The 27,498-nt window shown below is 34.7% G+C and overlaps 4 protein-coding genes across 5 annotated transcripts in view; 1 reads left to right on the top strand and 3 right to left on the bottom strand.

Moving 5' to 3' along the window:
* The window catches only part of LOC149735451 (kinetochore-associated protein 1-like), a 31,879-nt gene extending 26,262 nt beyond the window's left edge, over positions 1-5,617 (bottom strand). The window contains exons 1-8 of the mRNA XM_089878339.1: positions 5,487-5,617; positions 5,063-5,180; positions 4,524-4,727; positions 4,195-4,272; positions 3,803-3,924; positions 1,137-1,334; positions 670-782; positions 41-119 (exon numbers count right to left, since the gene is read on the bottom strand). Of these exons, the coding sequence (XP_089734465.1) occupies positions 41-119; positions 670-782; positions 1,137-1,334; positions 3,803-3,924; positions 4,195-4,272; positions 4,524-4,727; positions 5,063-5,180; positions 5,487-5,555 (981 nt within the window). The 5' untranslated portion in view covers positions 5,556-5,617. The remainder of the gene's footprint in view (positions 1-40; positions 120-669; positions 783-1,136; positions 1,335-3,802; positions 3,925-4,194; positions 4,273-4,523; positions 4,728-5,062; positions 5,181-5,486) is intronic.
* On the bottom strand, positions 5,607-9,089 carry LOC149735450 (NFATC2-interacting protein-like). The gene is made up of 7 exons (XM_089878356.1): positions 8,905-9,089; positions 8,443-8,542; positions 7,900-8,016; positions 7,481-7,640; positions 6,878-7,022; positions 6,216-6,331; positions 5,607-5,904 (listed from the first exon to the last, which is right to left on the bottom strand). Exons 1-7 carry the CDS (start codon positions 9,065-9,067, stop codon positions 5,725-5,727), a joined length of 981 nt encoding a protein of 326 aa, XP_089734482.1. The 5' UTR covers positions 9,068-9,089; the 3' UTR covers positions 5,607-5,724.
* Positions 9,090-13,221: 4,132 nt separating this feature from the next.
* LOC149735449 (uncharacterized) lies at positions 13,222-18,302 on the top strand. Of its 2 annotated transcripts, none has more exons than XM_089878563.1 (10): positions 13,222-13,338; positions 13,401-13,454; positions 13,748-13,924; positions 14,122-14,218; positions 14,524-14,678; positions 14,958-15,078; positions 15,497-15,563; positions 15,791-15,954; positions 16,405-16,477; positions 16,691-18,302. In XM_089878563.1, the coding sequence occupies exons 1-10, from the start codon at positions 13,333-13,335 to the stop codon at positions 16,866-16,868; spliced, it is 1,092 nt and encodes a 363-aa protein (XP_089734689.1). In that variant the 5' UTR covers positions 13,222-13,332; the 3' UTR covers positions 16,869-18,302. The 2 variants fall into 2 exon arrangements, with proteins under 2 accessions (XP_089734689.1, XP_089734687.1); XM_089878561.1 differs by having other exon boundaries at positions 15,491-15,563.
* The window catches only part of LOC149735446 (organic cation transporter protein-like), a 41,745-nt gene continuing 30,194 nt past the window's right edge, over positions 15,948-27,498 (bottom strand). Inside the window, exon 16 of the mRNA XM_089878564.1 lies at positions 15,948-16,722. The gene's annotated coding sequence lies outside the window, so the exon portion shown is untranslated. The remainder of the gene's footprint in view (positions 16,723-27,498) is intronic.

Below are 27,498 nucleotides of genomic sequence, written 5' to 3'. Positions count from 1 at the left end.
TAATTCAATTACTATGACATATTTTAAATAATTATGACACCTGTTTCATTGCCGGCAAGACCAAAGCAACAAATTTTTTTCCATTTTTCGTTATTCCAAATACAGAACTGGAGCCGATTCTTAAAAATAAAAAGAAAGATATATATAATTTATATTCTGGCAAATGTACACTAGGTGTAAGAAAGTTAAGGACACAAATTTAATAAATCAAAACTAAAAGCGCTATAAATTTAATTTGTAATAAGTATGTTAGTAACAGTTTAAACAAGTTAAAAATGTGTTGCTATGTGGTAGTTAAGGTAAAATTAAAAATGTATATAATCAATATTTTTTACAGTGAGTCTATGTTTACTTATACACATATAAAACTATAACGATTAAAACAGGTGCTTTAAATGGTGTTAACCTTTTGAAAAATGTTGCTCTTACTTTTTTTAGGAAAAGGGTGCTCTTAGAAATATGTTGCTATATGGTAAAATTAGATATATAGGCCTATACATATATAATCACTATTTTTTACAGTGGCCTATGTAAAAGTTTAGGATGAAAATAGGTTCGTTAAATGGCGCTCTTATTTTAGAAAAGGGTTCTCTTATTTTTGTAAAAAAAACAGATATATATAATAGCCTATTTCATATAAATAACACAAATTTTAAAGGTTTAGATTACTTGTTTGGTAATGTAGCAAAACATGGAACTTGTATGATGAAGTCAGATAAAGCAATATTATTCCACCATTTCATTAAAAGTAGATTTGGCATGCTTAGTTGATAAAGATGACCCTGCATTTAAATAGTTTAACTTTAACAGTCAGACCTCCATACCACAGTGGACACAGAAATTGACCAGGTTCAATACTATGACTCGATACTGACTTTTTTATGGTATGCGTGTCTGTAGGCCATACTTTAACCATAATTGCTCCAAGTCCTTACTCCTTACTAATGGACTTCACAAATTGTCGGCCAAATAGAATAAAAAGAAAAATTATGAAAGTTACATACTTGTATACCTAGCCATAAACAGCAACAAGGTCACCTTTTTTAATAACTGTTGTGGTTTATATAAATAATAACTTAAAAATAAATAAGAGACATTTATTTACCAATATGCGACACTTTTTAAATTACACTTACCAAATTATCAAGGGCAAACAGCATTGAACCAACAACCAAAAATTTATTAAAACCTTCACAATTCCAGTTGTTTGGTAAACCTCTTATGCTATCGTGCTCAACAAAATCTACTGCACTATATTGTGTGTCTGATTTATTTTCATTAAACATCTGTTTGTTTATATCTTCCCACACAACAAGAAAATCAGAACCATGTCCCTGTTGAAAAAAAGGTTTTTTTTGAGGGGTCAAAATAATAATATGCGGAAAATTAATGGTTATAAATTTTCACAAAAACAGTAGGCTATTTTAAAGTTAAAGGGCAATACTGAAAATAACAATATACAGAGCTGCGATTGAGCCGTTTTTCGCGAGCAATGCTCGGCGACAGCCGAGCTGGCTCGCGACACCTAGTCCAATTTAATTTATTTACATTTTTTGTCGCGGCAATAACTGTTAAGTTTAGCGACGTCAACGTCGCGAAACCGAGTTTAGGCGCGAGCCACGATGCCCAGTGTCGCCAAAATCTACTGCAGATGTCCAATCTTACTAAATGTCTGTCGCGACGGTTAGCGCAGCGTCGCTTAAATTTTACGCAGCGTCCCTAATAAAACAGGTGTCGCCAAAGTCTGGGTCAGCAACGAAATCGGTTTATAGGAAGTGGGAATTCTGACGTGCGTGGATATAATACTATTAGATTTAGAGGACAAATAATATATCTTTAAAATTTGAGGTTTTTTATCACTGAACTCAGCGGTATACATTTTGATAAGATGATTCGTCGTTATCTTTTTTGTATTCTTAATCGTCGTCTCTCATTAGAACGCTCTTCATCTTGGATTAAAGGCCAATTTACTCGCAAGAAAATCTGACCAAGATTGTTTTGGATGCATTAAATTTTGATTAAAAAATACGTCCTTGTATGTTTTGGTAAAATATTCTTTAGGACAACTACTTCGGCCTTCATTTATTTAGTCGTTCTGGTGTTTCGTTCACCCACACCAGTGTACACTCAACAGGTATCTCTAGGTTCGTTTTAAGTTGCCAAGGGGGAATACGATATTAAATCAGCCCATATTAAATCATATGTGCGTAAATCGACCCATAAGTTTTAATTCACCACTTACATTCGCCCGCGGTAGCAACATTAATCTATGCTACGCGTAATAAAGTCATTTTTTACGCAGGATTTAATCAGACAAGCAGAATGTTTGTTACGTCATAGTAGGGATTCACACGTTGAATATTTACGTCATAATACCGATTTTCGTATTTAATTATTGCCCCACAGGAGCTTTTTAACTAACTAACCAAACGTTCGTTGTATAGTGCGGTTCATATTGCCACAATATTTTGTTACATCAGCACTTATAGTTGCATCTCCGGTTAAGCAGACTTAAAACATAATACGATACGCATATTTCTGGAAAGTCTGTTACATTTTTTTGCTAACGCGAGTTTGGTTTACCCTCTCTATTACTGCATGAGAATTCAGTTAAACAAACAATATTACTGCTAAACAGACGATGTTTTATCGCTGCATCGAATTCTAAACGATTTAGGGCTTTAGGTCGTAATAATCAGCTTAAATCTGTTCCAGAAGTATTGCTGCTTTATATTTACAATGTTTTCCTCAGCCATAAGCAGTATGTTTGTTACGAAATAGTGGGGATTCACACGTGGATTCATTACATTACAATAACGATTGTTTGACCTGGTAATTCATTACGACATAATAACAATTCACACGTCGATTATTTGCATCATAATAGGGACTCACACGTTCATTATTTAGCCTGCAGGTTCTTGAAAACAAGTTGAATTTTGCTTTTTCACGTCTGTAATTATGTAAAGGATTGTCTCGTTTATACGATGAATACTTTCTACGCACGTAAACGCAACAAGTATGTGAATACAATTTGTGTTTAGGTAAAGCTTGGTAGTCACTGGCCAGGCCTATTTCGCCACTATAGATTCAAGCTTTTATTTTGGTCATAACAGCGGGTAATCTTCCCGTAACCCTGGCGCTTCGTCACAAACCAATTGTCTACAATCACGAATTATCAAATTTCTCGTCTAGGCTGCTTGCCGGTGTCAAAACACCCAATAAAATTTTGATTAATTTATGCCGGTTTGTAAATTTTGTCGCATTTTCTTTGTCGATTTAGCGCTCCTGTAGTATGTCTCTGGAGATTTTTCGATTTTTTCGTCAGCATGTAGATACGATAATATAGATAACAATTTGCGCAATCAGTTATATATATGAAAAAGCAGTCGTATTGTAGTTAATTTTCACACAATTTTGTCAACTACAAACGATCGTTACTTTGACGCGCGCCGATATTCGTTTAGAGCTATACGTAAACGAAAATATGTAACGAAAATACGGCCACTGATGTGACGTATTATGACGTCAGAATGATTAATTTTCTCGCGACAATTTGGACGTCGAAAGTTGCGCTCGGCGACACCTGGCAACGAATCGCAGCACTGACAATATATACATTTTTATTTCCACTTTCCTAATAAAAAACGTAATGTAATTTCTATACAAAAAATGTAATATAATTTCTATATAAAAAAATGTAATGTAATTTCCATATAAAAAAAATAACAAAAAACTTTTAATTTCCACTTTCCATATAAAAATGTAATACAACCATTCATGTCTTATAAAATATACTTACCCCAGTTATGAAACTGATCGATTCGTTAGTTTTAACACAAACTAAATCCTTCAAACTTGTATGATGATGTGAGCAGTTAAAAGTAGATTGTCTCATGTTTGCTTTTATGTTTGCATCTTTATCTAAAACATTTTAACCCATTAGTGACCACTGGGTTAGGGCAATATATTTGAAGTGTTTTAGCCAAGAACACATATACTGACAATGGTAACAAAACTATTTTTTTAAATATCTAAAAATGTTACACATGTAATAAAAAAGTATTATAAAATGAAAAGAACCAAATATGTTATGGTGCCTGTTATACACACAGTGTGTAGCTTAATGGAAATAATTGCGTTATAAAATGTATTACAATGTGTTATAGTTAGAAAAAGTAAGAATGTTGTCACCTGGATTTGCAGATAATTGAATATTATGGAAGACAAACACATCACCAGTTTCCATTGCTGCACTTGCAACATAGAGATCTGAAAACCATACAGGCATTTATAAATATAGTAGATATACATATACAGTTAAAGAAAAAACTCTAAATTAATACGAAAATGTTGTAGTTACAAACGGTATGCTTTGTGCCAATAAAATGTAAAATTTTGAAATTATAATATTCCTCTAAATTAGGAAACAAATGCCTTAATTTAGAAGTTATTAAATTTAACTTAAATATTTAATAATATAACACAACTAAATTTTAGTTATGCTTAACTTGATTATTCACCTGTGTTGGACATTTTGGTCAAATTAACTGAACAAAAATGTGGGTCGATTGTTTTAAACCCAACATTGCTGTAACTGGATGAAATAACTTCTTTAAATAATTCTTTTGAATTTTCTTTTGAGAGAATTATAAGATGACCGTTACACGCTCCGACAATTAAATAATTTCCATCATCGCTCCAGGACAAAACTTCAACTGCATTATCTGTTTTATAAAAAGACAATTTATTTTTAGCATATTTATCATTGCATGACGAGGCAATGACAGTCGTTATAACATGGGTGTTTAGTTTCACACACCTCATTTTTGCTTACACAGTAAGTCAAGAGTAGAAAATTTTTAGTTTTTTCAATGTATGGCTGACAATTTATAAAAACTAAGGACCACTTGGTTGGAGCAATTACCTAAATTGAGTTGCGGACACATATGCACACAAAAACATAGTATGATGGTGGCACAAAAGATGGCATAACTTTTTAACGGCTTTGCAAGAAAATAGTTTAGCAAAAATAAGAACAAAATTAAAAATAAAAACGAACCAAAACTAAGTGTCTGTGTACAGGAAGAGTATTTGGTTATCAGAGTAACTTCTTTGTTTCCAGAAACTGCAAGATCTTGTTGTGTGGATTGTACAGCTATGACATTTGATGGGAGCATCTGGAATATAACATTTATTTATATATTAGTAGGCCAGGTAAGGCCCTACATCCATACTGAAAGGGTTCTGAGATGTGGAACAGATTTTGGTGAATAAACCAAATACAATTCGGTAACTTTCAAATTTCAATATATTACTGTGTTTTTGGTAAATTAATTAGCTGATAAATATAACAGTCATTTTAAAACTAAACTTAGGTATCAATGTACCTTGAAAAATTCTAACAATTAGTATACCAGAACAGAAACTATAAAAACATATTATATTTTATAGTAGCAACATTAGTATTATAAAGCAAAACTTACAGCATCACACACAGATATTGGATGGTAGGGAATCTCAATAACAGGATGCACATCATATAATGATGCCATTATTAAACAATATTAAATACCAAACATAACCTATTCAAGAAACCTGTAAAACTAATAGTTTATTACAGAAAAACATAAACAAACATTTGGAAATTTAATGAAGAGTAAATAAAAGAGACTTCATAAAAAAATAGGAATAATGCGAAAAAAAATACATCATTTAGCGTCATTATTTAGTTGTTTGTATTTTTTTTCTCATAACGTCAATAGTATCGTCATTTTCAAGGTCGAGATCAAGTGGCAGAGAAGTTTTATGAATAACATCGCCATCAAATTTAAACACCAGTTCTTGTAACTTGTGACCGATATCTGCTGCATATTTTTCAAATGTTTCTTGCAATGAAGTGTACTGGGAAACAAAGTAAAACATAAAATATATACATTAAAAACACAATATTAACAGATTTTATATGAAAAAAGGGCATTTGTTATTAAAAATGAGTATTTAGGTCTTGGATTAATGTGTAAATGTACCTTTATAACAACAAACATACACAATTTTTAAATGGGAATATATATATACCCAAAAAAATACAAAAAGTAATAACGTAATTTTACATCAGGTATGTTTAACCATGGAGAAAATTTGTAATTTTGAAACTGTATGATAGTGGTATGCTATGTAGCAGAAGCTGTAATGATAATTTACGATCAACTTACTTTATTTGTCTTGTAATTTTTTTTTACTTTTTGAAACTTGCACTGGAAGTTAATTGAGATGTAGTCTCTACTGTTGTATTGCGTTGTACCAACTTTCTTGTGAACTATTAAACAATCTGAAAATAAAATTACATTAGGGTTTCTTTAGCATTTATAAAAGCCGAACTAAATTATAGACTCATGTCTTAACATCCCTATTTTCAAGTTATATTTCTATCTAAAAAAAGGCAGAGCGTTGACCACCTTTTTGAATGTGGGGTTAATATATTATTACATGTATACTGAAACCTTATGAATGAATGTGACTTACTTTATCCTTGCATGGCCAGAAAAGAAAAACGTTATAATCTGAGTTTTTGTTTCATACAGCTCGTTACAGCTTACAAGTTATCGAGTAACTTTGTAGGTAATTATTTTTATGTGGCTGACAGTTTGGACAACCCTTTAGTGACCACTGGGTTAAAGCCATTGCTGTTAAGTGTCTTGCCCAAGGACACATACACTTACAATGGTAGCAATTTGATATTTATACATATTTCTTTTTGATACATTTTTAAAAACACTGGTTAGGCTTTCATTCCAAATTTTACATTGGTGTTTGACATTCCGAACCCAAAAAGAAAGAGCATATTTTTAATACAAGTTAACAACCACAAACAAACCTATAGTATCCGCTACAGAAAGTCCGAGTTTTTTTGCAGTGTCATCCATACAAACTGCTTGGTCATTGTATGTCATAACCAGGCATTCCATAGCTACGGACTTTTTTTTTGCAAGTAATTTGAATATTTCATAAAATGAATCTTCCTGGTGGATATATCACTTTACTTATTTCATTCATGTTAATAATATATTACATAAATAGGATATATATATACTTATGTAATATACTATATTAGAAATATAATTTGCATTCAAAATAATAGAAATATAGTTTGTGTTCACTGTAATCTGTTATTTAGATACATTTATTACCTTTCTCATAATGTAATGGGGTGTATATATATTTGAATGAATGTAACTATTTATTCATAAAAATCAATAAACCATAACTAGTTAATTCAAATACCTTATTTAAGATATTCTATGTGCTAAAGTGGTTATGAATACTTTTTATGTTGATTGTTGATAAAAATAAAAATACTGAAAAATGTTTTATTCTATGTAAGTAACGCCTTTTGGCCAGGCATCCTAGCGGACACGCAATTTACTGTTGGGATTTAAGCTACACCAAAGCTTGGTGGGTTAATAAATTAAAAACTTACTCGATTAACAGGATACTTATGGATAACGTCATGCAATCTGATCCTCACTACTATATATGAATTGGTATCATCATATTCAACAATACTGTTGTTGTTATCAATTGATGAATCCAAGTCCAACTGGGCATGCCTTGCTTCATGGAGCATGGATTTGACATTCCTAAAAAATAAATATATATATTTTTTAAAAGTTAAATGAAAAAGTGTAATTCCTTTAAATAATTAAAAAAACATAGATTAAAATTTGATTGAAAAAATCTCAAAATTAATTAAGAAGTGTTATTCCATAAAATAAATGCATTAGTTTAAAATTTCTTAAATTTGATTGAAAAAAATTACAAATTTGTTTCAAAAGTGTTATTCCTTTCAAAAAGAACAAAAACTATTTTAAAATTTAATTGAAAAAATCGTGATATTACTCGAGAAGTTTTAGTCCCTTCTTCTGCATTTTGTTTCCTTTCCTTCCTTTTATTTCTGGCATCTGTTGAACAGGGGGAGGGGTGAGACAACGGGGTTCAGTAGTTTTCTCAGGAGATCTGAATGATTTAAATCAACATTTATAATAAAAATAAACATTATCCAAACAGCTACTGTGACAAACATAATTTTTTTTGTTTCTTCAAATAAAACAAAAAAGCTCAAATTAATTAAACTAGAAAAAAATAGGGAAATTAACAAAAAAAAAGTTGTTAAACACCTTTGGTACAGCTACAAAAAAGATACATTGAGTCTAGAATAGTGGCATTCTTGAATATATAACCTCTGGTTTACAGTCAATCGCTTTAACCACTTTTTCCCTCAACCAAACAAAACTATTATTTTTTTAGTTACAAAAGGAAACAATTGGGCTTTGACCTTAAAACTTTTCAGTGAAACATTAAATATATCAAAAGTTTTTGTTAAACTTTTGGAAGTTACTTAAACATTCTTTTAAGATTACGTTTCTTCGGAGTTTCCATTACCTTTCAATAGCAATTACATCATCATCAGATAAATCACTGCTATCATCACTAACAGTGGTGGGAGTTATGTGCTCTGTCGGATGGGATGCCTTTTGTTTTTCTGTAGAAAAAAGTTATTTAAAAATAACTATATTCAAGACCCTTTTTTATTTAAAATAAAGTTTATTATTTTGTCTCTTTGGTCACAATAAATAACGAAGAACAAGAGAGTTGACAAAAGCGAAAAGTTGGGTCATTTATGGATAAACAACTGAAAAATGAGATTTAAATAAGAGATCAACACCCAAACACCCATGACACAGTAGTGGTTGAGCGCCTGCCTCTAGCCAAGAGGTTAGGAGGTCAAGACTAGCAGGAAAATTGCTCCAACCTTGTGGTTATTTATGAGTTGTCTAAATTATCAGCCATACATTAAAAAAGGCTTTGGGTAGCCATAACAATATAGGTAAAAAATCTGATTACCTTGAAATATTTGCAATGCAGTTTGTTTGCTTTTATATAGTGTTGGTGCTACTCTATGTGAATAAAGATTGACTGATTTTCCAATTTCATCTTTGCTACAAATTCTTCGACGTTTGCGTTTCACGCATTTTGTAACAAAAACTTCTTCCTCACTAGAACTCATATTGAGGGTGGTATGCAGAAAGTATACTTAACTTTTTGCTTGATCTTAGTTTAGCTAAACGGAGATCATGGAAAATACTTAAGTGGTATGCAGAAAGTATAATCAGTGATTCTTAGCTAATCTATGTTTATCTTTTTCGTGTTTGTGACGTAACAATCGACGAGAGAATTTCTCTCGAAAATTACTCCACGAAGAAGGCAATTCTCGGTAAAAATGACGACAAAAATGTTTAATAAAAGTCAAAATCGAATTTGTTATTGTTTTTATACCTTTAACAGAATAGTAATCAATATAAACAGTAAAAATAGTATGGAAAGAGTAGCAGCAAGTCGGAGTAAGGTCAGTAAGCGGTCACCGAACTTTTGCGATCCGAAGCCCTTTTTTCTAAAAAGGCCCAGACTCCGTTAAAACCTATAACAACGATCCAATACAATCTATTTGACGTGGATTTACAGAAATTAATCTTATGTCGCGTTACCAACCCTAAAAACTACCAATTTGCATCGCCACCAGACACTTAAACAGCCAATTTCGCTGTTTAACTTTTTGACGATAATCGACAATCAAAAATCGGTAATTAACTTTGATTATACTTTCTGCATACCGTTTAAACCGTTGTTATGTCAACAATGAAATTTGATCTAAGATCAAAGTTGATTATACTTTCTGCATACCACCCTGAAAAATATAGATACGAAAATAATTTCCCAAATATTTAGCCTGTACTGAGGTAAGGTTATGATTTAGGTACAAATCAAAACTATTCAGTCAGATAGATGCCTGTTTACATTGAACGTAGTTCTTTTCAACAATTTAGATTTGGCGGGGAAATTAAGTTAGATTTTGGTTACCAGTGTTTACAGATATTTTATTCTGGAAATAACGGAGGCGAAGTTTTTTCGTGCCCCTTTTAATAAACCAAAATGGCATCATTAAAGCCATATTGGTTAGCGCGCCTGCCTGTAACCCAGAGGTAATGGATTCAATGCTTTTCGCTGTCACCATTGTTGGCGTATGTGTTCCTAGGCATAACACTTAACGACAATTGCTCCAATCGTGGGCACAAATCGGTTGTAAAATTACCATCCACAACCAAAAAATACGAAAAATTCCCCCAAAATACTCACCCACAAAGTTACATAGGCTACTCGACCGGTATAACTCGTAAGCTGGCATGAGGTGTATATATGAAACAAAACGCCCATGTTAACATACAGTAGGGGGAATCGTTCTGCCCACTTTGGTTCTGCCTATCGTTACGCTATTTAATCGGCATCGCAGTAAATTATAGTAAATATAATAAATGTTACCTACTTTATCCTCGGGTGGCGGTAAACGACAGTCGTTATAACACAGGTCTTTCATACAGCTCGTGCCAGCTTGCGAGTTACCGAGTATTTTTTTCGTTGATTTTTTGTTTTTATGCGTGGTTGATAATTTGAACAACCCGTTAGTGACCCATGGGGAGCGATTGCAGTTAAGTGTCTTGCCCAAGGACACATACGCCCAAAATCGTACCAATGACGAGACTTGAATCCATTACCTCTGGGTCAGAGGAAGGCGGGCTAACCAACCGTGCTACGCCGCCGGATCGTAAAACAACGACCTCAAATGTGTGATTACTTAAACTGAGTATGCTTTATCATGTATTATTAATACATTACTTAAAACTATTTATAAGGTATTTTGAATTAATGGATATGGGATATATACATATAAATGCGTATATAAAAAATTGTACAAATTTCTGCATAATTCAATGTCATAAAATTATTCTATTATGAACAAATAGTTTTCCAATTGTCAACCAACCAGTGATATTGTTACGTCACAATGATCAAGTACATGCCAAATTTCCTCAGAACAAACATTTTGTTTCCATTGCGCAAGCGTTGAATATACTATATATTTGATTTCGATTTAATATTGAATTTCATATTGCATATTTGTTTGAGCCATTATAATGGAAATAATAGCAACATCTCCAATCGTGCCTCTGATTACCGATGCCGGTTTCACTGGTACAATCCGTAGAGGCATGGCATCGGTTCGAGGTGGATTGAGCGCCGCTTCTAGGAGCGTGCGGGTAAGTTATTAAGTTATATGTGGTAAGTTATATGTGTTCGGTATATATTGTGCTTACTTTAATTAATTAATATTGTTATAATAAATATATTTTATTATTTCGTCGTCGGTAGTAAGTACATGACGTCATTATGACGCCAGAGATAGGTGTTACGGTTATATAATGCGCCAAGTTCGATTAAAACTATAAGCCTATTATTATGTAAGCTATCTGAAAATATTTTTATTTTATTTGAATATTATGGTATAAATATATGTTAATGTAAAACTAATACACATGGTTGCTTAAATCGAATAGAGCATCGTGATAGAGAACGCGAATATTACGTCATAAACCTAAAAGTACTATCTTTAGCATAGATACTTAGGTATACAGAGAACATATCTTTAATTTTGTGTTGTAACCCTAATACACCATCTAGTTACATCATAAAAGATTTAATGGTTATAGATTTGACCATCGCCATCTACGCGATATATCACAAAGTCGCAAAATCGCGCTTTTATTACGTCATTACACCCCATATCCACTTTATATTATATAGCATATACACAATAAATTAAATCATTTTTACAAGTCCACATGTAAGATTATTACGTCATAATGAATTTATTATTGAGTAACACTCGGCCATTTTGATCTTCATGGAAACGTAATTTGGTATTTAATCTTACGATGACGTATTAACGTCTTGTTTTACACCTCATACTGCTTATAATGACGTAATAAACGTACGGGTACCACCTATGTTTAATATTTAGCGCACACAATGCATTGTTATTCAATAGAGGGACATATATGTTAGTCCAAAGGGAATATGTATTGTATACATTCATTACCTTAAGACTTAGACTAGAGGGTGTACATGAATCTGAAATCATTGACAGCGAGTGTGTTTATGTGTAGGCAAATCTCTTAAAGTTTATAACTTTCCTGGGACAGTTGTAAAGTGTTTACGCATAATAGCAACCCGTATATTCCAAGTTTACCTTTTTACTCAATCTTATTGACATTTATCTTGCAGAATTGTTTTAAAGGAGCTATGTGCTGCCCTGTGTCTTCCCGGCGCAGCAACAAGGTGATTTATATGTGTAGACCTAACTTATCAACAACTTACATAAACAAATCTTACTACGGTTTCATATATGGCTGTATGACATATATATTTGACCCGACAGTTGAGTACACTTTTCGAAACGCGCTGGCATATGGCTAAGCTTCATAACCCTTAGGTTAGGTAACCATTGTACATAATGGTACAACTTCTTTTTAGCAGGAAACCATCGGAACGCCGATTTTAAAAGCTCCTGTTGTATTTAAAGTTTACGGTAAAGGCGTCCCTGACTTAATTTACTTCGTTAACTCGATTCGGCAAACTTATTGATTCCAAAGCCCGGACCTTAAAGCTTTTTATAGTGGTTAGTGCACCTGCTTCCAACCCAGAAGTTTTAGGTTCAATGCTCGTCGCTGCAATACGTGGTAACAATAAGTGTATAAAACAAAATACCCGTGGCATCACGACTGTTGTTTCTCGCCACCCGAAGATAAAAAGTTGCATTCATTCCTTCAAAAATATATATTTTTTAAATACTTAACTTGGCCCGTTAAACGCTTATAGATTCAGTTGAACGTTCTGGATCGCGAGGTGGTGACCTCGCCGGTAGTTTCTCTTCTTCCTCCCATTCGAAAGATTGGTGATGCTAAGCCAGCAGTACCTAGGGCTAGCACGGAGGAAGATGCTACAAGTTTAATCGTGTCGGTGAGTATATTTTTGCTTATTTTACCAATAAAGTAATATTGTGTAAAATGAGATACTGTTAGCAAAAAAATCATAGAGTAGGTGGGGGAAGATGGGACATAATTACTATTTATCACGTAATATCCGAATATCCTGATCGTGTTTTTAACAGGTAATAACGGTCTAGGGGAGTCGTGAGGATACGGTTTTATAATTCGTTTAATGTTTTTTTTTGTTAACTTTACCAAATGGTACGAAAAATAGAATGAAAATGTGTCCCATCGTTTCCCACCCTACTATATGTAAAAGAATTGGACCCACATCGAATATAGCATATGCCTATTGCAAGGGCTGTTTTTAAAACTGACATTTTACCAGCCGATACCGAAAAAACGAGAAATCTCATCGTTTTTGACACCGATTAATGATGTGCTCCCCGAAATGCCGGTAAGAACTTTTTGCGATAACAACCTTAATATTCGTGTTATTGTTCATTTCCATTAAAACAGGGAATTCGGAGGAGTGCCTCTTTGTCCACTCTTGCAGGAAGGGGGAAATGTGGGGTAAGATTTTACAATATAAAAGTGGGGCACGGGTTAGTAATTAAACTCTTTAATTTTCATAGCCATATCTGGTGATAAGCAAATAAAAATGTTATATGATTATTTGACAATATCTAACGACCCTATAGAGTGGTCGCCAAAGACGATTTCCGTTAGTAACTGTTAGATATGATAGAAAAACTACCCCCATTCGAATGAACATACTATGGAATTTTCTTATATTTAAAGCAAAATATGAAACCCAATTTCTAATTATTTTTAAAACGTTTGAAATGTTGTCGTTGTACTATTAGGAAGGGGTTCGCCGATCTGCTTCTGTAGGCATGCTACCTGCTTTGACCGTGAATGATGACCGAGTTTGTGAGTATTCTTTCATGCGTGGCCCGCCTCTGGCAGAGAAGCAAGCCCCAGCCCCCGCCCCCGTCCTGTGCCCCCCGAGAGACAACGACGTGTTTTCATACACGATCTGGGTAAATACACACACATGGGGTAAAACGGGATATGTTTTTACTCTCTCTTCTCATTCCATTTGATAGTAAACAAAAACTATTTGCAGAATTTAATTACCGTAGTCCCGCGAGTCAGTAGGATATATTGTTGTGTGTTTAATGCCGGGGATGCTTGCATAACAATACCATTACAACAGAATATCTTGTCTTGTTTTAAGGTTTGGACGCCAGATAACAAAATCACGAACATGTACTTGTTCAATCTCGACACCGGGTATCACGTTGCAGTTTCGATCCCAATTACAGGAGTTACAGGTACGGCTAACAAAGATAAAATCGATTGTTTAACTGATAGTTCGTCCATAATTAGTAAGAAAAACGCACACTTTTAACCCAGTGGTCCATAATTGGTTGCTCAAATTGGTGGTTATACATTTAACAATGAAAAAAAAAGTAAAACTGTCCCCAAGAAAGTTACAAACATGATATCTTAAAGGCGAGCATGAGGTGTATGAAGCAGAAAATCTGTGATATATCGACTGTTGTTGCCCTCCATGCAAGGATAAAAAAAATTACATTTACGTTATTTTTACACATAATATATGCAAGTTCTTTGACAGAGAGACCTATTGAACACCCAATAGTTTCTGTACATGCTCCTATTGGGAAGACTGCAACGTCAGTATCTGACAATGAGGATGCGTCACCAGAGACCGCTGGTTCCATCCAAAAAAAGCCTGTTGTCGAAAGTGAAGTGTTTTCATACACAATATGGGTAAATATACATATATTAGGGTGAGGTAAAATGGAATATGTTTTTTTATTCTATTTTCTTATACCTTTTGACAGTAACAAAGAATATAAACAGAATTACATACCCGTAGCCCCTCGACTCTTAAAGAGAATTGTCAAATAATCAAATCATAATACGGAAATATAGGATTTAGATGCTGACAGTATGCCATCTTACCCCACAGGAGGATATCTAATTGTGTGTTTACTACCGGGCATGTTTGCATATCAATATCATTACAACAAAATATCTTGGTTTAAGGTGTGGGCGCCGGACAATCTCCTAAAGGATCTGTTCCTCTACAATGCAAGAGGAATGTATCAATTCGAAATTACTACCAAAAGTGCAGATACAGTTCTACCGGCGAACAAAAAGGAAATCGGTAATTCATCTAACAATTTGTCCTTAAAAATAAAGAAAAAACACACACCTTCAACCCAGTACACCCTAATTGGTTGCTCAAACTGGTGGTCATAAAATAAAAATAATAACAGTCACCCAGAAAGTTTCAAACGTGGCTTCTCATAAGCGGAGATGAGGTGTAGGTAACAAAACATCCGTGTTATTTATCGACTGTTGTTGCCCTCAATACCTAGATAAAACAATTTACTTTCAATTTCTGATACTTTTTTAATAGCCGTAGGAACAATTTTTTTTTCTCGTATTTATAATGTAACCTTCATGATACCAAGTAAAATTAGTAGCTTGCGGGAACTTAAAACTCGTAAATAAACTCGCAGTATTAACTTGTTTATTTAATGTAGTTTTAATACTTAAATTCCAACTTTATACAGTTGCAGACGTGAGCTCAGCACTGGACTCCGTGGACGTTAGCTTATCTGAAGAAACTAAAGATACTGAAAATACGTAAGTTGGAAATGCTCTTTTGGCAGTATAGAGTAGAGTCCCATCACTACAGTTATACATTTCTTTAAATACTCTTTTTACTACCAAATGCAACAAAAACGAAAATGCAAATACGACGCATGTTACCTGGCCCTATACTATAGTACTTTTACAAACATGATAAAAAACCTAAGTAAGCATTTCTTCTTTACCTCATTTTTGTCTGTTATAACCTTTATCCTTTGCAGTATCGATTTGGTTTCCCCAACTGGTTCCCGGCCGGTGGAATCAGATCAGTTATTAGTGCCGGAAACTGATGCCCACAACCTCACCACCCGCACAGGAATGTATCAATTTGAAATTGGTACCAAAGATACAGAAACAGTTATACCGGCGAACAAAAAGGAAATCGGTAATTCATCTAACAATTTGTCCTTAAAATAATAAAGAAAAAACGCACTCTTTCAACCCAGTGGCCCCTAATTGGTTGCTCAAATTGGTGGTCATATATATAATTTAAAATTGAACAAATAATAAGTCACCCAGAAAGTTACAAATGTGGCATCTCATAGGCGAACATGAGATGTAGGAAACAGAACATCCGTAGGATATATAGACTGTTGTTGCCCTTAATACTTGGATAAAACAATTTACTTTCACGATATTTTTGCACATAATATATGCATGGCCTTTTTGACAGCCGTTTGTATAAGAACAGGCCCTTTTCTCGTATTTATAATGTAACCTTTATAAAACCAAGTAAAATTAGTAGCTTGCGGGAACCTAAAACTCGTAAATAAAGTCGCAGTATTAACTTGTTTATTCAATGTAGTTTTAATATTCAAATTCTAACTTTATACAGTTGCAGACGTGAGCTCAGCACTGGACTTAGTAGACGTTAGCTTATCTGAAGAAACTAAAGATACTGAAAATACGTAAGTTGGAAATGAGTCCCACCACTACAGTTATATATCTCTTTAAATAATATTTTTTACACCAAATGGGGCGAGAAAAGGGAATGAAAACGAGAATGAAAATACGACGCATGTTACCTCACCCTACTATATATTACTTTTACAAACGCGATTAAAAACCTAAGTAAGCATTTCTTCTTTACCTCCTTTTTTTATCTCATATAACCTTTGCAGTATCAATTTGGATTCCCCATCTGGTTCCCGACCTGTGGAATCAGATCAGTTAACATCAGTTAACAGTGCCGAAACTGAGGCCCACAACCCACCACCCTTACCCAAACAAAAAAGGAACAGATTGAGAAGGTTATTTAGCTCTGGTTTCGGTCTGTTGAAGACCAAAAAGCGGAACTAGTTGTAGTTCCAACGGCTCGAGGGGGGACAGCGTATACAAATTCCTGTTGTCAAATGCCGAAAAACGACCCCGCCCCCTAAAAATGATCTGCCCCGCGCCTTGGTGTGTTTACACACTGAGGCCTCAAACCCCTAATGAAAAAGTTAAATTCCCCTTCCCCAAAATTGAAAAGTAGTTTTCCAAACCCATTTCCCTTTAAAAAATCCACAATAGATTCCCCATTTTAAAATTAGACAAAGATTTCAAAAATACTCCCCTCCTTTCAAACCAAACGTTTCAGTAGGTTTTCTTACTGAGACTATAATCGCCCAACCCCTAAATATTTTAAATAGTTTTAAAATATCCACCCTATAAAAAAATATCCAACACCAACAAATTAGAGTCACTTAAAATATATAGCTCTCCAAAAACCCAATATTAAATTCCCCGTTTGTAAAAATTAGGCAAAAATTTTCCAAAACAGCTTTCATTATGCACAATAATTTCAACAAACAAATGAGCACCGATTAAAAATTTGTGAGACTGCAAAAGCGCAAAAACATAATGTTTTTCACAGTAATACACTACTAGAGTACTGCAGATTATAAAACCTGTAATATATTTATACATTATTAACGATTCGGTTTATTTTAAAATTATTTTTGCTTGTTTTTTTTCAACTTGATTACGTAGGCGAAGTTCACGCCAAATGCACCACCAATGGTAGCATTAATATAAGGTGTGTAAATACTTAATGTACCTACTTATTACTATACATGTGAAATGAAATGTTATGACTGGGGTTTTCAAAGGGGTGCTTGCCAGTGTTACAATGACAGTGCTATTCAGTTTTTTTCAACTCGCGGGAATGTGAGGTGTTTTTAAGTGTAGTAGTTAGAGTTGATTCGGTAGATTGTTGGGATTTTGGGTAGATATAGCAGGTATTTGAGTAGATATAACAGGTGATAGGTATGACAGAATATTTGGGTAGATAAAGCTGGCTTTTGGGTAGATTTTAAGGAAGATTTAGGTACAGGTAGCTGGTGTTTCGAGTAGATATAACGAAATATTTGGGTTTATATAGCGGGTTTTGGGCAGATACATCGGGCTTTGGGTAGATATAGGAAATATTTCGGTAATATAGCAGGCTTTGGATATAGATATAGTGAGGGTGTTGGGATTTATATAGCAGGGTTTTGGGTAGATATAAAACATTTCTGGGATTAAGGGTTAAATCAAGGGTTTAGGTGTTGTTGTTTTGTATCAGGAAAGTGTGTCGGTTGTAACCGGAAAGTATGTCTGTGTTGTAACTGTTTTGTATATCGGTGGTCCTATCTAGTCCCTCCGAATGCGGGGATTGATGGTAAGGTATGGGAGGTTAGAGATTGGGGTTAGGGATTGAGGGTTAGGGTTTGGGGGTTATGAATTCGGGGTTAGGGATGGTGGATTAGGGATTCGGGGTTAGGGATTAAGGGTTAGGGATTGAGGGTTAGGGATTGGGGTTTAGGGTTTGGGGGTTATAAATTAGTGGTTATGGATTTGGGGGTAGGGATAGAGAATGAGACATAAATTCCCCGCTGAAGAACCTTTTATTTTCGTTGTTCTTTTGGGTTTATTAAAGATTTGGGGTTTGGGGGTTTATTAAATATTTGGGGTTTGGGGGTTTATTAAATATTTGGGGTTTGGGGTTTATTAAAGATTTGGGGTTTGGGGTTTATTAAAGATTTTAGTTTGGGGTTTATTAAAGATTTGGGGTTTGGGGTTTATTAAAGATTTGGAGTTTAGGGTTTAATAAAGATTCGGGGTTGTGGTTTATTAAAGATTCAGAGTTTGGGGTTTGTTGAAGATTTGGAGTTTGGGGTTTGTTGAAGATTTGGGGTTTAATAAAGATTTGGAGTTTGGGGTTTATTAAAGATTTGGAGTTTAGGGTATAATAAAGATTTGGGGTTGAGGTTTATTAAAGATTTGGAGTATAGGGTTTAATAAAGATTTGGGGTTGGGGTTTATTAAAGATTTGGAGTTTAGGGTTTAATAAAGATTTGGGGTTGGGGTTTATTAAAGATTTGGAGTTTAGGGTTTAATAAAGATTTGGGGTTGGGGTTTATTAAAGATTTGGAGTTTGGGGTTTGTTGAAGATTTGGGGTTTAATAAAGATTTGGAGTTTGGGGTTTATTAAGGATTTGGAGTTTAGGGTTTAATAAAGATTCGGGGTTGTGGTTTATTAAAGATTCGGAGTTTGGGGTTTGTTGAAGATTTGGAGTTTGGGGTTTGTTGAAGATTTGGGGTTTAATAAAGATTTGGAGTTTGGGGTTTATTAAAGATTTGGAGTTTAGGGTTTATTAAAGATTTGGGGTTTGGGGTTTATTAAAGATTTGGAGTTTAGGGTTTAATAAAGATTCGGGGTTGTGGTTTATTAAAGATTTGGAGTATAGGGTTTAATAAAGATTTGGGGTTTGTTGAAGATTTGGAGTTTGTTGAAGATTTGGGGTTTGGGGTTTAATAAAGATTTGGAGTTTGGGGTTTATTAAAGATTTGGAGTTTAGGTTTAAAATTTGTGAGACTGCAAAAGCGCAAAAACATAATGTTTTTCACAGTAATACACTACTAGAGTACTGCAGATTATAAAACCTGTAATATATTTATACATTATTAACGATTCGGTTTATTTTAAAATTATTTTTGCTTGTTTTTTTTTCAACTTGATTACGTAGGCGAAGTTCACGCCAAATGCACCACCAATGGTAGCATTAATATAAGGTGTGTAAATACTTAATGCACCTACTTATTACTATACATGTGAAATGAAGTGTTATGACTGGGGTTTTCAAAGGGGTGCTTGCCAGTGTTACGTTGACAGTGCTATTCAGTTTTTTTCAACTCGCGGGAATGTGAGGTGTTTTTAAGTGTAGTAGTTAGAGTTGATTCGGTAGATTGTTGGGATTTTGGGTAGATATAGCAGGTATTTGAGTAGATATAGCAGGTATTTGAGTAGATATAACAGGTATTTGATAGGTATGACAGAATATTTGGGTAGATAAAGCTGGCTTTTGGGTAGATTTTAAGGAAGATTTAGGTACATGTAGCGGGGTTTGGAGTAGATATAACGAAATATTTGGGTTTATATAGCGGGTTTTGGGCAGATACATCGGGCTTCGGGTAGATATAGGAAATATTTCGGTAATATAGCAGGCTTTGGATATAGATATAGTGAGGGTGTTGGGATTTATATAGCAGGGTTTTGGGTAGATATAGGAAATATTTCGGTAATATAGCAGGCTTTGGATATAGATATAGTGAGGGTGTTGGGATTTATATAGCAGGGTTTTGGGTAGATATAAAACATTTCTGGGATTAAGGGTTAATTCAAGGGTTTAGGTGTTGTTGTTTTGTATCAGCAAAGTGTGTCGGTTGTAACCGGAAAGTATGTCTGTGTTGTAACTGTTTTGTATATCGGTGGTCCTATCTAGTCCCTCCGAATGCGGGGATTGATGGTAAGGTATAGGAGGTTAGAGATTGGGGTTAGGGATTGAGGGTTAGGGATTGGGGGTTATGAATTCGGGGTTAGGGATGGTGGATTAGGGATTGAGGGTTAGGGATTGGGGTTTGGGAGTTAGGGATTGGGGTTTAGGGGTTATAAATTAGGGGTTATGGATTTGGGGGTAGGGATAGAGAATGAGACATAAATTCCCCGCTGAAGAACCTTTTATTTCCGTTGTTCTTTTGGGTTTATTAAAGATTTGGGGTTTGGGGTTTATTAAAGATTTGGAGTTTAGGGTTCAATAAAGATTCGGGGTTGTGGTTTATTAAAGATTCGGAGTTTGGGGTTTGTTGAAGATTTGGGGTTTAATAAAGATTTGGAGTTTGGGGTTTATTAAAGATTTGGAGTTTAGGGTATAATAAAGATTTGGGGTTTGTTGAAGATTTGGGGTTTGGGGTTTATTAAAGATTTGGGGTTGGGGTTTATTAAAGATTTGGAGTTTGGGGTATAATAAAGATTTGGGGTTGGGGTTTATTAAAGATTTAGAGTTTAGGGTTTAATAAAGATTTGGGGTTGGGGTTTATTAAAGATTTGGAGTTTGGGGTTTGTTGAAGATTTGGGGTTTGGGGTTTAATAAAGATTTGGAGTTTGGGGTTTATTAAGGATTTGGAGTTTAGGGTTTAATAAAAATTCGGGGTTGTGGTTTATTAAAGATTCGGAGTTTGGGGTTTGTTGAAGATTTGGAGTTTGGGGTTTGTTGAAGATTTGGGGTTTAATAAAGATTTGGAGTTTAGGGTTTATTGAAGATTTGGGGTTTGGGGTATAATAAAGATTTGGGGTTTGTTGAAGATTTGGGGTTTGGGGTTTATTAAAGATTTGGGGTTGGGGTTTATTAAAGATTTGGAGTTTGGGGTATAATAAAGATTTGGGGTTGGGGTTTATTAAAGATTTAGAGTTTAGGGTTTAATAAAGATTTGGGGTTTGGGGTTTGTTGAAGATTTGGGGTTTGGGGTTTAATAAAGATTTGGAGTTTGGGGTTTATTAAAGATTTGGAGTTTAGGTTTAAAATTTGTGATACTGCAAAAGCGCAAAAACATAATGTTTTTCACAGTAATACACTACTAGAGTACTGCAGATTATAAAACTTGTAATATATTTATACATTATTAACGATTCGGTTTATTTTAAAATTATTTTTGCTTGTTTTTTTTCAACTTGATTACGTAGGCGTAGTTCACGCCAAATGCACCACCAATGGTAGCATTAATATAAGGTGTGTAAATACTTAATGCACCTACTTATTACTATACATGTGAAATGAAGTGTTATGACTGGGGTTTTCAAAGGGGTGCTTGCCAGTGTTACGTTGACAGTACTATTCAGTTTTTTTCAACTCGCGGAAATGTGAGATGTTTTAAGTGTAGTAGTTAGAGTTGATTCGGTAAATTGTTGGGATTTTGGGTAGATATAGCAGGTATTTGAGTAGATATAGCAGCTATCTGAGTAGATATAACAGGTATTTGATAGGTATGACAGAATATTTGGGTAGATATAGCGGGTTTTGGGTAAATATAACGGAATATTTGGGTAGATAAAGCTGGCTTTTGGGTAGATTTTAAGAAAGATTTAGGTACATGTAGCGGGGTTTGGATATAGATATAGTGAGGGTGTTGGGATTTATATAGCAGGGTTTTGGATAGATATAAAACATTTCTGGGATTAAGGGTTAATTCAAGGGTTTAGGTGTTGTTGTTTTGTATCAGGAAAGTGTGTCGGTTGTAATTGTAGTGTGTCGGTTGTAACCGGAAAGTATGTCTGTGTTGTAACTGTTTTGTATATTGGTGGTCCTATCTAGTCCCTCCGAATGCGGGGATTGATGGTAAGGTATGGGAGGTTAGAGATTGGGGGTTAGGGATTGAGGGTTAGGGGGTTATGAATTAGGGGTTATGGATAGAGAATGAGACATAAATTCCCCGCTGAAGAATCTTTTATTTCCGTTGTTCTTTTGGGTTTATTAAAGATTTGGGGTTTGGGGTTTATTAAAAATTTGGAGTTTGGGGTTTATTAAAGATTTGGAGTTTAGGGTTTAATAAAGATTCGGGGTTGTGATTTATTAAAGATTCGGAGTTCGGGGTTTGTTGAAGATTTGGAGTTTGGGGTTTGTTGAAGATTTGGGGTTTATTAAAGATTTGGAGTTTGGGGTTTATTAAATATTTGGAGTTTAGGGTTTGTTGAAGATTTGGGGTTTGGGGTTTAATAAAGATTTGGAGTATAGGGTTTAATAAAGATTTGGGGTTTGTTGAAGATTTGGAGTTTGGGGTTTAATAAAGATTTGGGGTTGGGGTTTATTAAAGATTTGGAGTTTAGGGTTTAATAAAGATTTGGGGTTGGGGTTTATTAAAGATTTGGAGTATAGGGTTTAATAAAGATTTGGGGTTTGTTGAAGATTTGGAGTTTGGGGTTTGTTGAAGATTTGGGGTTTGGGGTTCAATAAAGATTTGGAGTTTGGGGTTTATTAAAGATTTGGAGTATAGGGTTTAATAAAGATTTGGGGTTTGTTGAAGATTTGGAGTTTGGGGTTTGTTGAAGATTTGGGGTTTGGGGTTCAATAAAGATTTGGAGTTTGGGGTTTATTAAAGATTTGGAGTTTAGGTTTAAAATTTGTGAGACTGCAAAAGCGCAAAAACATAATGTTTTTCACAGTAATACACTACTAGAGTACTGCAGATTATAAAACTTGTAATATATTTATACATTATTAACGATTCGATTTATTTTAAAATTATTTTTGCTTGTTTTTTTTCAACTTGATTACGTAGGCGTAGTTCACGCCAAATGCACCACCAATGGTAGCATTAATATAAGGTGTGTAAATACTTAATGCACCTACTTATTACTATACATGTGAAATGAAGTGTTATGACTGGGGTTTTCAAAGGGGTGCTTGCCAGTGTTACGTTGACAGTACTGTTCAGTTTTTTTCAACTCGCGGGAATGTGAGGTGTTTTTTAAGTGTAGTAGTTAGAGTTGATTCGGTAGATTGTTGGGATTTTGGGTAGATATAGCAGGTATTTGAGTAGATATAGCAGGTATTTGAGTACATATAACAGGTATTTGATAGGTATGACAGAATATTTGGGTAGATATAGCGGGTTTTGGGTAAATATAACGGAATATTTGGGTAGATAAAGCTGGCTTTTGGGTAGATTTTAAGGAAGATTTAGGTACATGTAGCTGGTGTTTGGAGTAGATATAACGAAATATTTGGGTTTATATAGCAGGTTTTGGGCAGATACATCGGGCTTTGGGTAGATATAGGAAATATTTCGGTAATATAGCAGGCTTTGGATATAGATATAGTGAGGGTGTTGGGATTTATATAGCAGGGTTTTGGGTAGATATAAAACATTTCTGAGATTAAGGGTTAAATCAAGGGTTTAGGTGTTGTTGTTTTGTATCAGGAAAGTGTGTCGGTTGTAACCGGAAAGTATGTCTGTGTTGTAACTGTTTTGTATATCGGTGGTCCTATCTAGTCCCTCCGAATGGGGGATTGATGGTAAGGTATGGGAGGTTAGAGATTGGGGTTAGGGATTGAGGGTTAGGGTTTGGGGGTTATGAATTCGGGGTTAGGGATGGTGGATTAGGGATTCGGGGTTAGGGATTGAGGGTTAGGGATTAAGGGTTAGGGATTCGGGGTTAGGGATTGAGGGTTAGGGATTGGGGTTTAGGGTTTGGGGGTTATAAATTAGTGGTTATGGATTTGGGGGTAGGGATAGAGAATGAGACATAAATTCCCCGCTGAAGAACCTTTTATTTTCGTTGTTCTTTTGGGTTTATTAAAGATTTGGGGTTTGGGGGTTTATTAAATATTTGGGGTTTGGGGTTTATTAAAGATTTGGGGTTTGGGGTTTATTAAAGATTTGGAGTTTGGGGTTTATTAAAGATTTGGGGTTTGGGGTTTATTAAAGATTTGGAGTTTAGGGTTTAATAAAGATTCGGGTTGTGGTTTATTAAAGATTCAGAGTTTGGGGTTTGTTGAAGATTTGGAGTTTGGGGTTTGTTGAAGATTTGGGGTTTAATAAAGATTTGGAGTTTGGGGTTTATTAAATATTTGGGGTTTGTTGAAGATTTGGAGTTTGGGGTTTGTTGAAGATTTGGGGTTTAATAAAGATTTGGAGTTTGGGGTTTATTAAATATTTGGGGTTTGTTGAAGATTTGGAGTTTGGGGTTTGTTGAAGATTTGGGGTTTAATAAAGATTTGGAGTTTGGGGTTTATTAAAGATTTGGAGTTTAGGTTTAAAATTTGTGAGACTGCAAAAGCGCAAAAACATAATGCTTTTCACAGTAATACACTACTAGAGTACTGCAGATTATAAAACTTGTAATATATTTATACATTATTAACGATTCGGTTTATTTTAAAATTACTTTTGCTTGTTTTTTTTTCAACTTGATTACGTAGGCGTAGTTCACACCAAATACACCACCAATGGTAGCATTAATATAAGGTGTGTAAATTTATGCACCTACTTATTACTATACATGTGAAATGAAGTGTTATGACTGGGGTTTTCAAAGGGGTGCTTGCCAGTGTTACAATGACAGTGCTATTCAGTTTTTTTCAACTCGCGGGAATGTGAGGTGTTTTTAAGTGTAGTAGTTAGAGTTGATTGTTGGGATTGTGGGTAGATATAGCAGGTATTTGAGTAGATATAGCAGAATATTTGAGTAGATATAATAGGTATTTGATAGGTATGACAAAATATTTGGGTAGATATAGCGGGTTTTTGGGTAGATTTTAGGGAAGATTCAGGTACATGTAGCTGGTGTTTGGAGTAGATATAACGAAATATTTGGGTTTATATAGCGGGTTTTGGGCAGATACATCGGGCTTTGGGCGGATATAGGAAATATTTCGGTAATATAGCAGGCTTTGGATATAGATATAGTGAGGTTGTTGGGATTTATATAGCAGGGTTTTGGGTAGATATAAAACATTTCTGGGATTAAGGGTTAAATCAAGGGTTTAGGTGTTGTTGTTTTGTATCAGGAAAGTGTGTCGGTTGTAATTGTAGTGTGTCGGTTGTAACCGGAAAGTATGTCTGTGTTGTAACTGTTTTGTATATCGGTGGTCCTATCTAGTCCCTCCGAATGCGGGGATTGATGGTAAGGTATGGGAGGTTAGAGATTGGGGTAAGGGATTTAGGGTTAGGGTTTAGGGTTTGGGGGTTATGAATTCGGGGTTAGGGATGGTGGATTAGGGATTCGGGGTTAGGGATTGAGGGTTAGGGATTCGGGGTTAGGGATTGAGGGTTAGAGATTGGGGTTTAGGGGTTATGGATTTGGGGGTAGAGATAGAGAATGAGACATAAATTCCCCGCTGAAGAACCTTTTATTTCCGTTGTTCTTTTGGGTTTATTAAAGATTTGGGGTTTGGGGTTTATTAAAGATTTGGAGTTGGGGGTTTATTAAATATTTGGGGTTTGGGGTTTATTAAAGATTTAGGGTTTGGGGTATATTAAAGATTTGGAGTTTGGGGTTTATTGAAGATTTGGAGTCTAGGGTTTAATAAAGATTCGGGGTTGTGGTTTATTAAAGATTCAGAGTTTCGGGTTTGTTGAAGATTTGGAGTTTGGGGTTTGTTGAAGATTTGGGGTTTAATAAAGATTTGGGGTTGGGGTTTATTAAAGATTTGGAGTATAGGGTTTAATAAAGATTTGGGGTTTGTTGAAGATTTGGAGTTTGGGGTTTGTTGAAGATTTGGGGTTTGGGATTTAATAAAGATTTGGAGTTTGGGGTTTATTAAAGATTTGGAGTTTAGGTTTAAAATTTGTGAGACTGCAAAAGCGCAAAAACATAATGTTTTTCACAGTAATACACTACTAGAGTACTGCAGATTATAAAACCTGTAATATATTTATACATTATTAACGATTCGGTTTATTTTAAAATTATTTTTGCTTGACAAATGCAGCACCAATGGTAGCATTAATATAAGGTGTGTAAATTTATGCACCTACTTATTACTATACATGTGAAATGAAGTGTTATGACTGGGGTTTTCAAAGGGGTGCTTGCCAGTGTTACAATGACAGTACTGTTCAGGTTTTTTCAACTCGCGGGAATGTGAGGTGTTTTTAAGTGTAGTAGTTAGAGTTGATTGTTGGGATTTTGAGTAGATATAGCAGGTATTTGTGTAGATATAGCAGGTATTTGAGTAGATATAACAGGTATTTGATAGGTATGACAGAATATTTGGGTAGATATAGCGGGTTTTTGGGTAGATTTTAAGGAAGATTTAGGTACATGTAGCGGGGTTTGGAGTAGATATAACGAAATATTTGGGTTTACATAGCGGGTTTTGGGTAGATATAGGAAATATTTCGGTAATATAGCAGGCTTTGGATATAGTGAGGGTGTTGGGATTTATATAGCAGGGTTTTGGGTAGATATAAAACATTTCTGGGATTAAGGGTTAATTCAAAGGTTTAGGTGTTGTTGTTTTGTATCAGGAAAGTGTGTCGGTTGTAATTGTAGTGTGTCGGTTGTAACCGGAAAGTATGTCTGTGTTGTAACTGTTTTGTATATCGGTGGTCCTATCTAGTCCCTCCGAATGCGGGGATTGATGGTAAGGTATGGGAGGTTAGAGATTGGGGTTAGGGATTAAGGGTTAGGGTTTGGGGGTAATGAATTCGGGGTTAGGGATGGTGGATTAGGGATTCGGGGTTAGGGATTGAGGGTTAGGGATTCGGGGTTAGGGATTGAGGGTTAGGGATTGGGGTTTAGGGTTTGGGGGTTATAAATTAGGGGTTATGGATTTGGGGGTAGGGATAGAGAATGAGACATAAATTTTCCGCTGAAGAACCTTTTATTTCCGTTGTTCTTTTGGGTTTATTAAATATTTGGGATTTATTAAAGATTTGGGGTTTGGGGTTTATTAAAGATTTGGGGTTTGGGGTTTATTAAAGATTTGGAGTTTGGGGTATATTAAAGATTTGGGGTTTGGGGTTTATTAAAGATTTGGAGTTTAGGGTTTAATAAAGATTCGGGTTGTGGTTTATTAAAGTTTCGGAGTTTGGGGTTTGTTGAAGGTTTGGAGTTTGAGGTTTGTTGAAGATTTGGGGTTTAATACAGGTTTGGAGTTTGGGGTTTATTAAAGATTTGGAGTTTAGG

This window comes from Ciona robusta, chromosome 5 (genome assembly GCF_009617815.1).
Source record: "Ciona robusta chromosome 5, ASM961781v2".
NCBI lineage: Eukaryota > Metazoa > Chordata > Ascidiacea > Phlebobranchia > Cionidae > Ciona > Ciona robusta.
The sequence above is the reverse complement of the archived record's forward strand: the minus strand, read 5'-3'. Positions and strand labels throughout refer to the sequence as shown.

What these genes read in the sequence shown, in the direction of transcription:
- LOC149735450 (XM_089878356.1), bottom strand. Translation starts at nt 9,067, where the DNA reads ATGAGTTCTAGTGAGGAAGAAGTTTTTGTTACAAAATGCGTGAAACGC. An exon ending in TGCATTGCAAATATTTCAAG is followed by an intron (nt 8,543 to 8,904) that starts GTAATCAGATTT and finishes TTTTTTCTACAG; the next exon opens with AAAAACAAAAGGCATCCCAT. An exon ending in AAGGGACTAAAACTTCTCGA is followed by an intron (nt 7,641 to 7,899) that starts GTAATATCACGA and finishes TTTATTTTTTAG; the next exon opens with GAATGTCAAATCCATGCTCC.
- LOC149735449 (XM_089878561.1), top strand. An exon ending in CCCAATTACAGGAGTTACAG is followed by an intron (nt 14,219 to 14,523) that starts GTACGGCTAACA and finishes GTTCTTTGACAG; the next exon opens with AGAGACCTATTGAACACCCA. An exon ending in GGCGAACAAAAAGGAAATCG is followed by an intron (nt 15,955 to 16,404) that starts GTAATTCATCTA and finishes AACTTTATACAG; the next exon opens with TTGCAGACGTGAGCTCAGCA.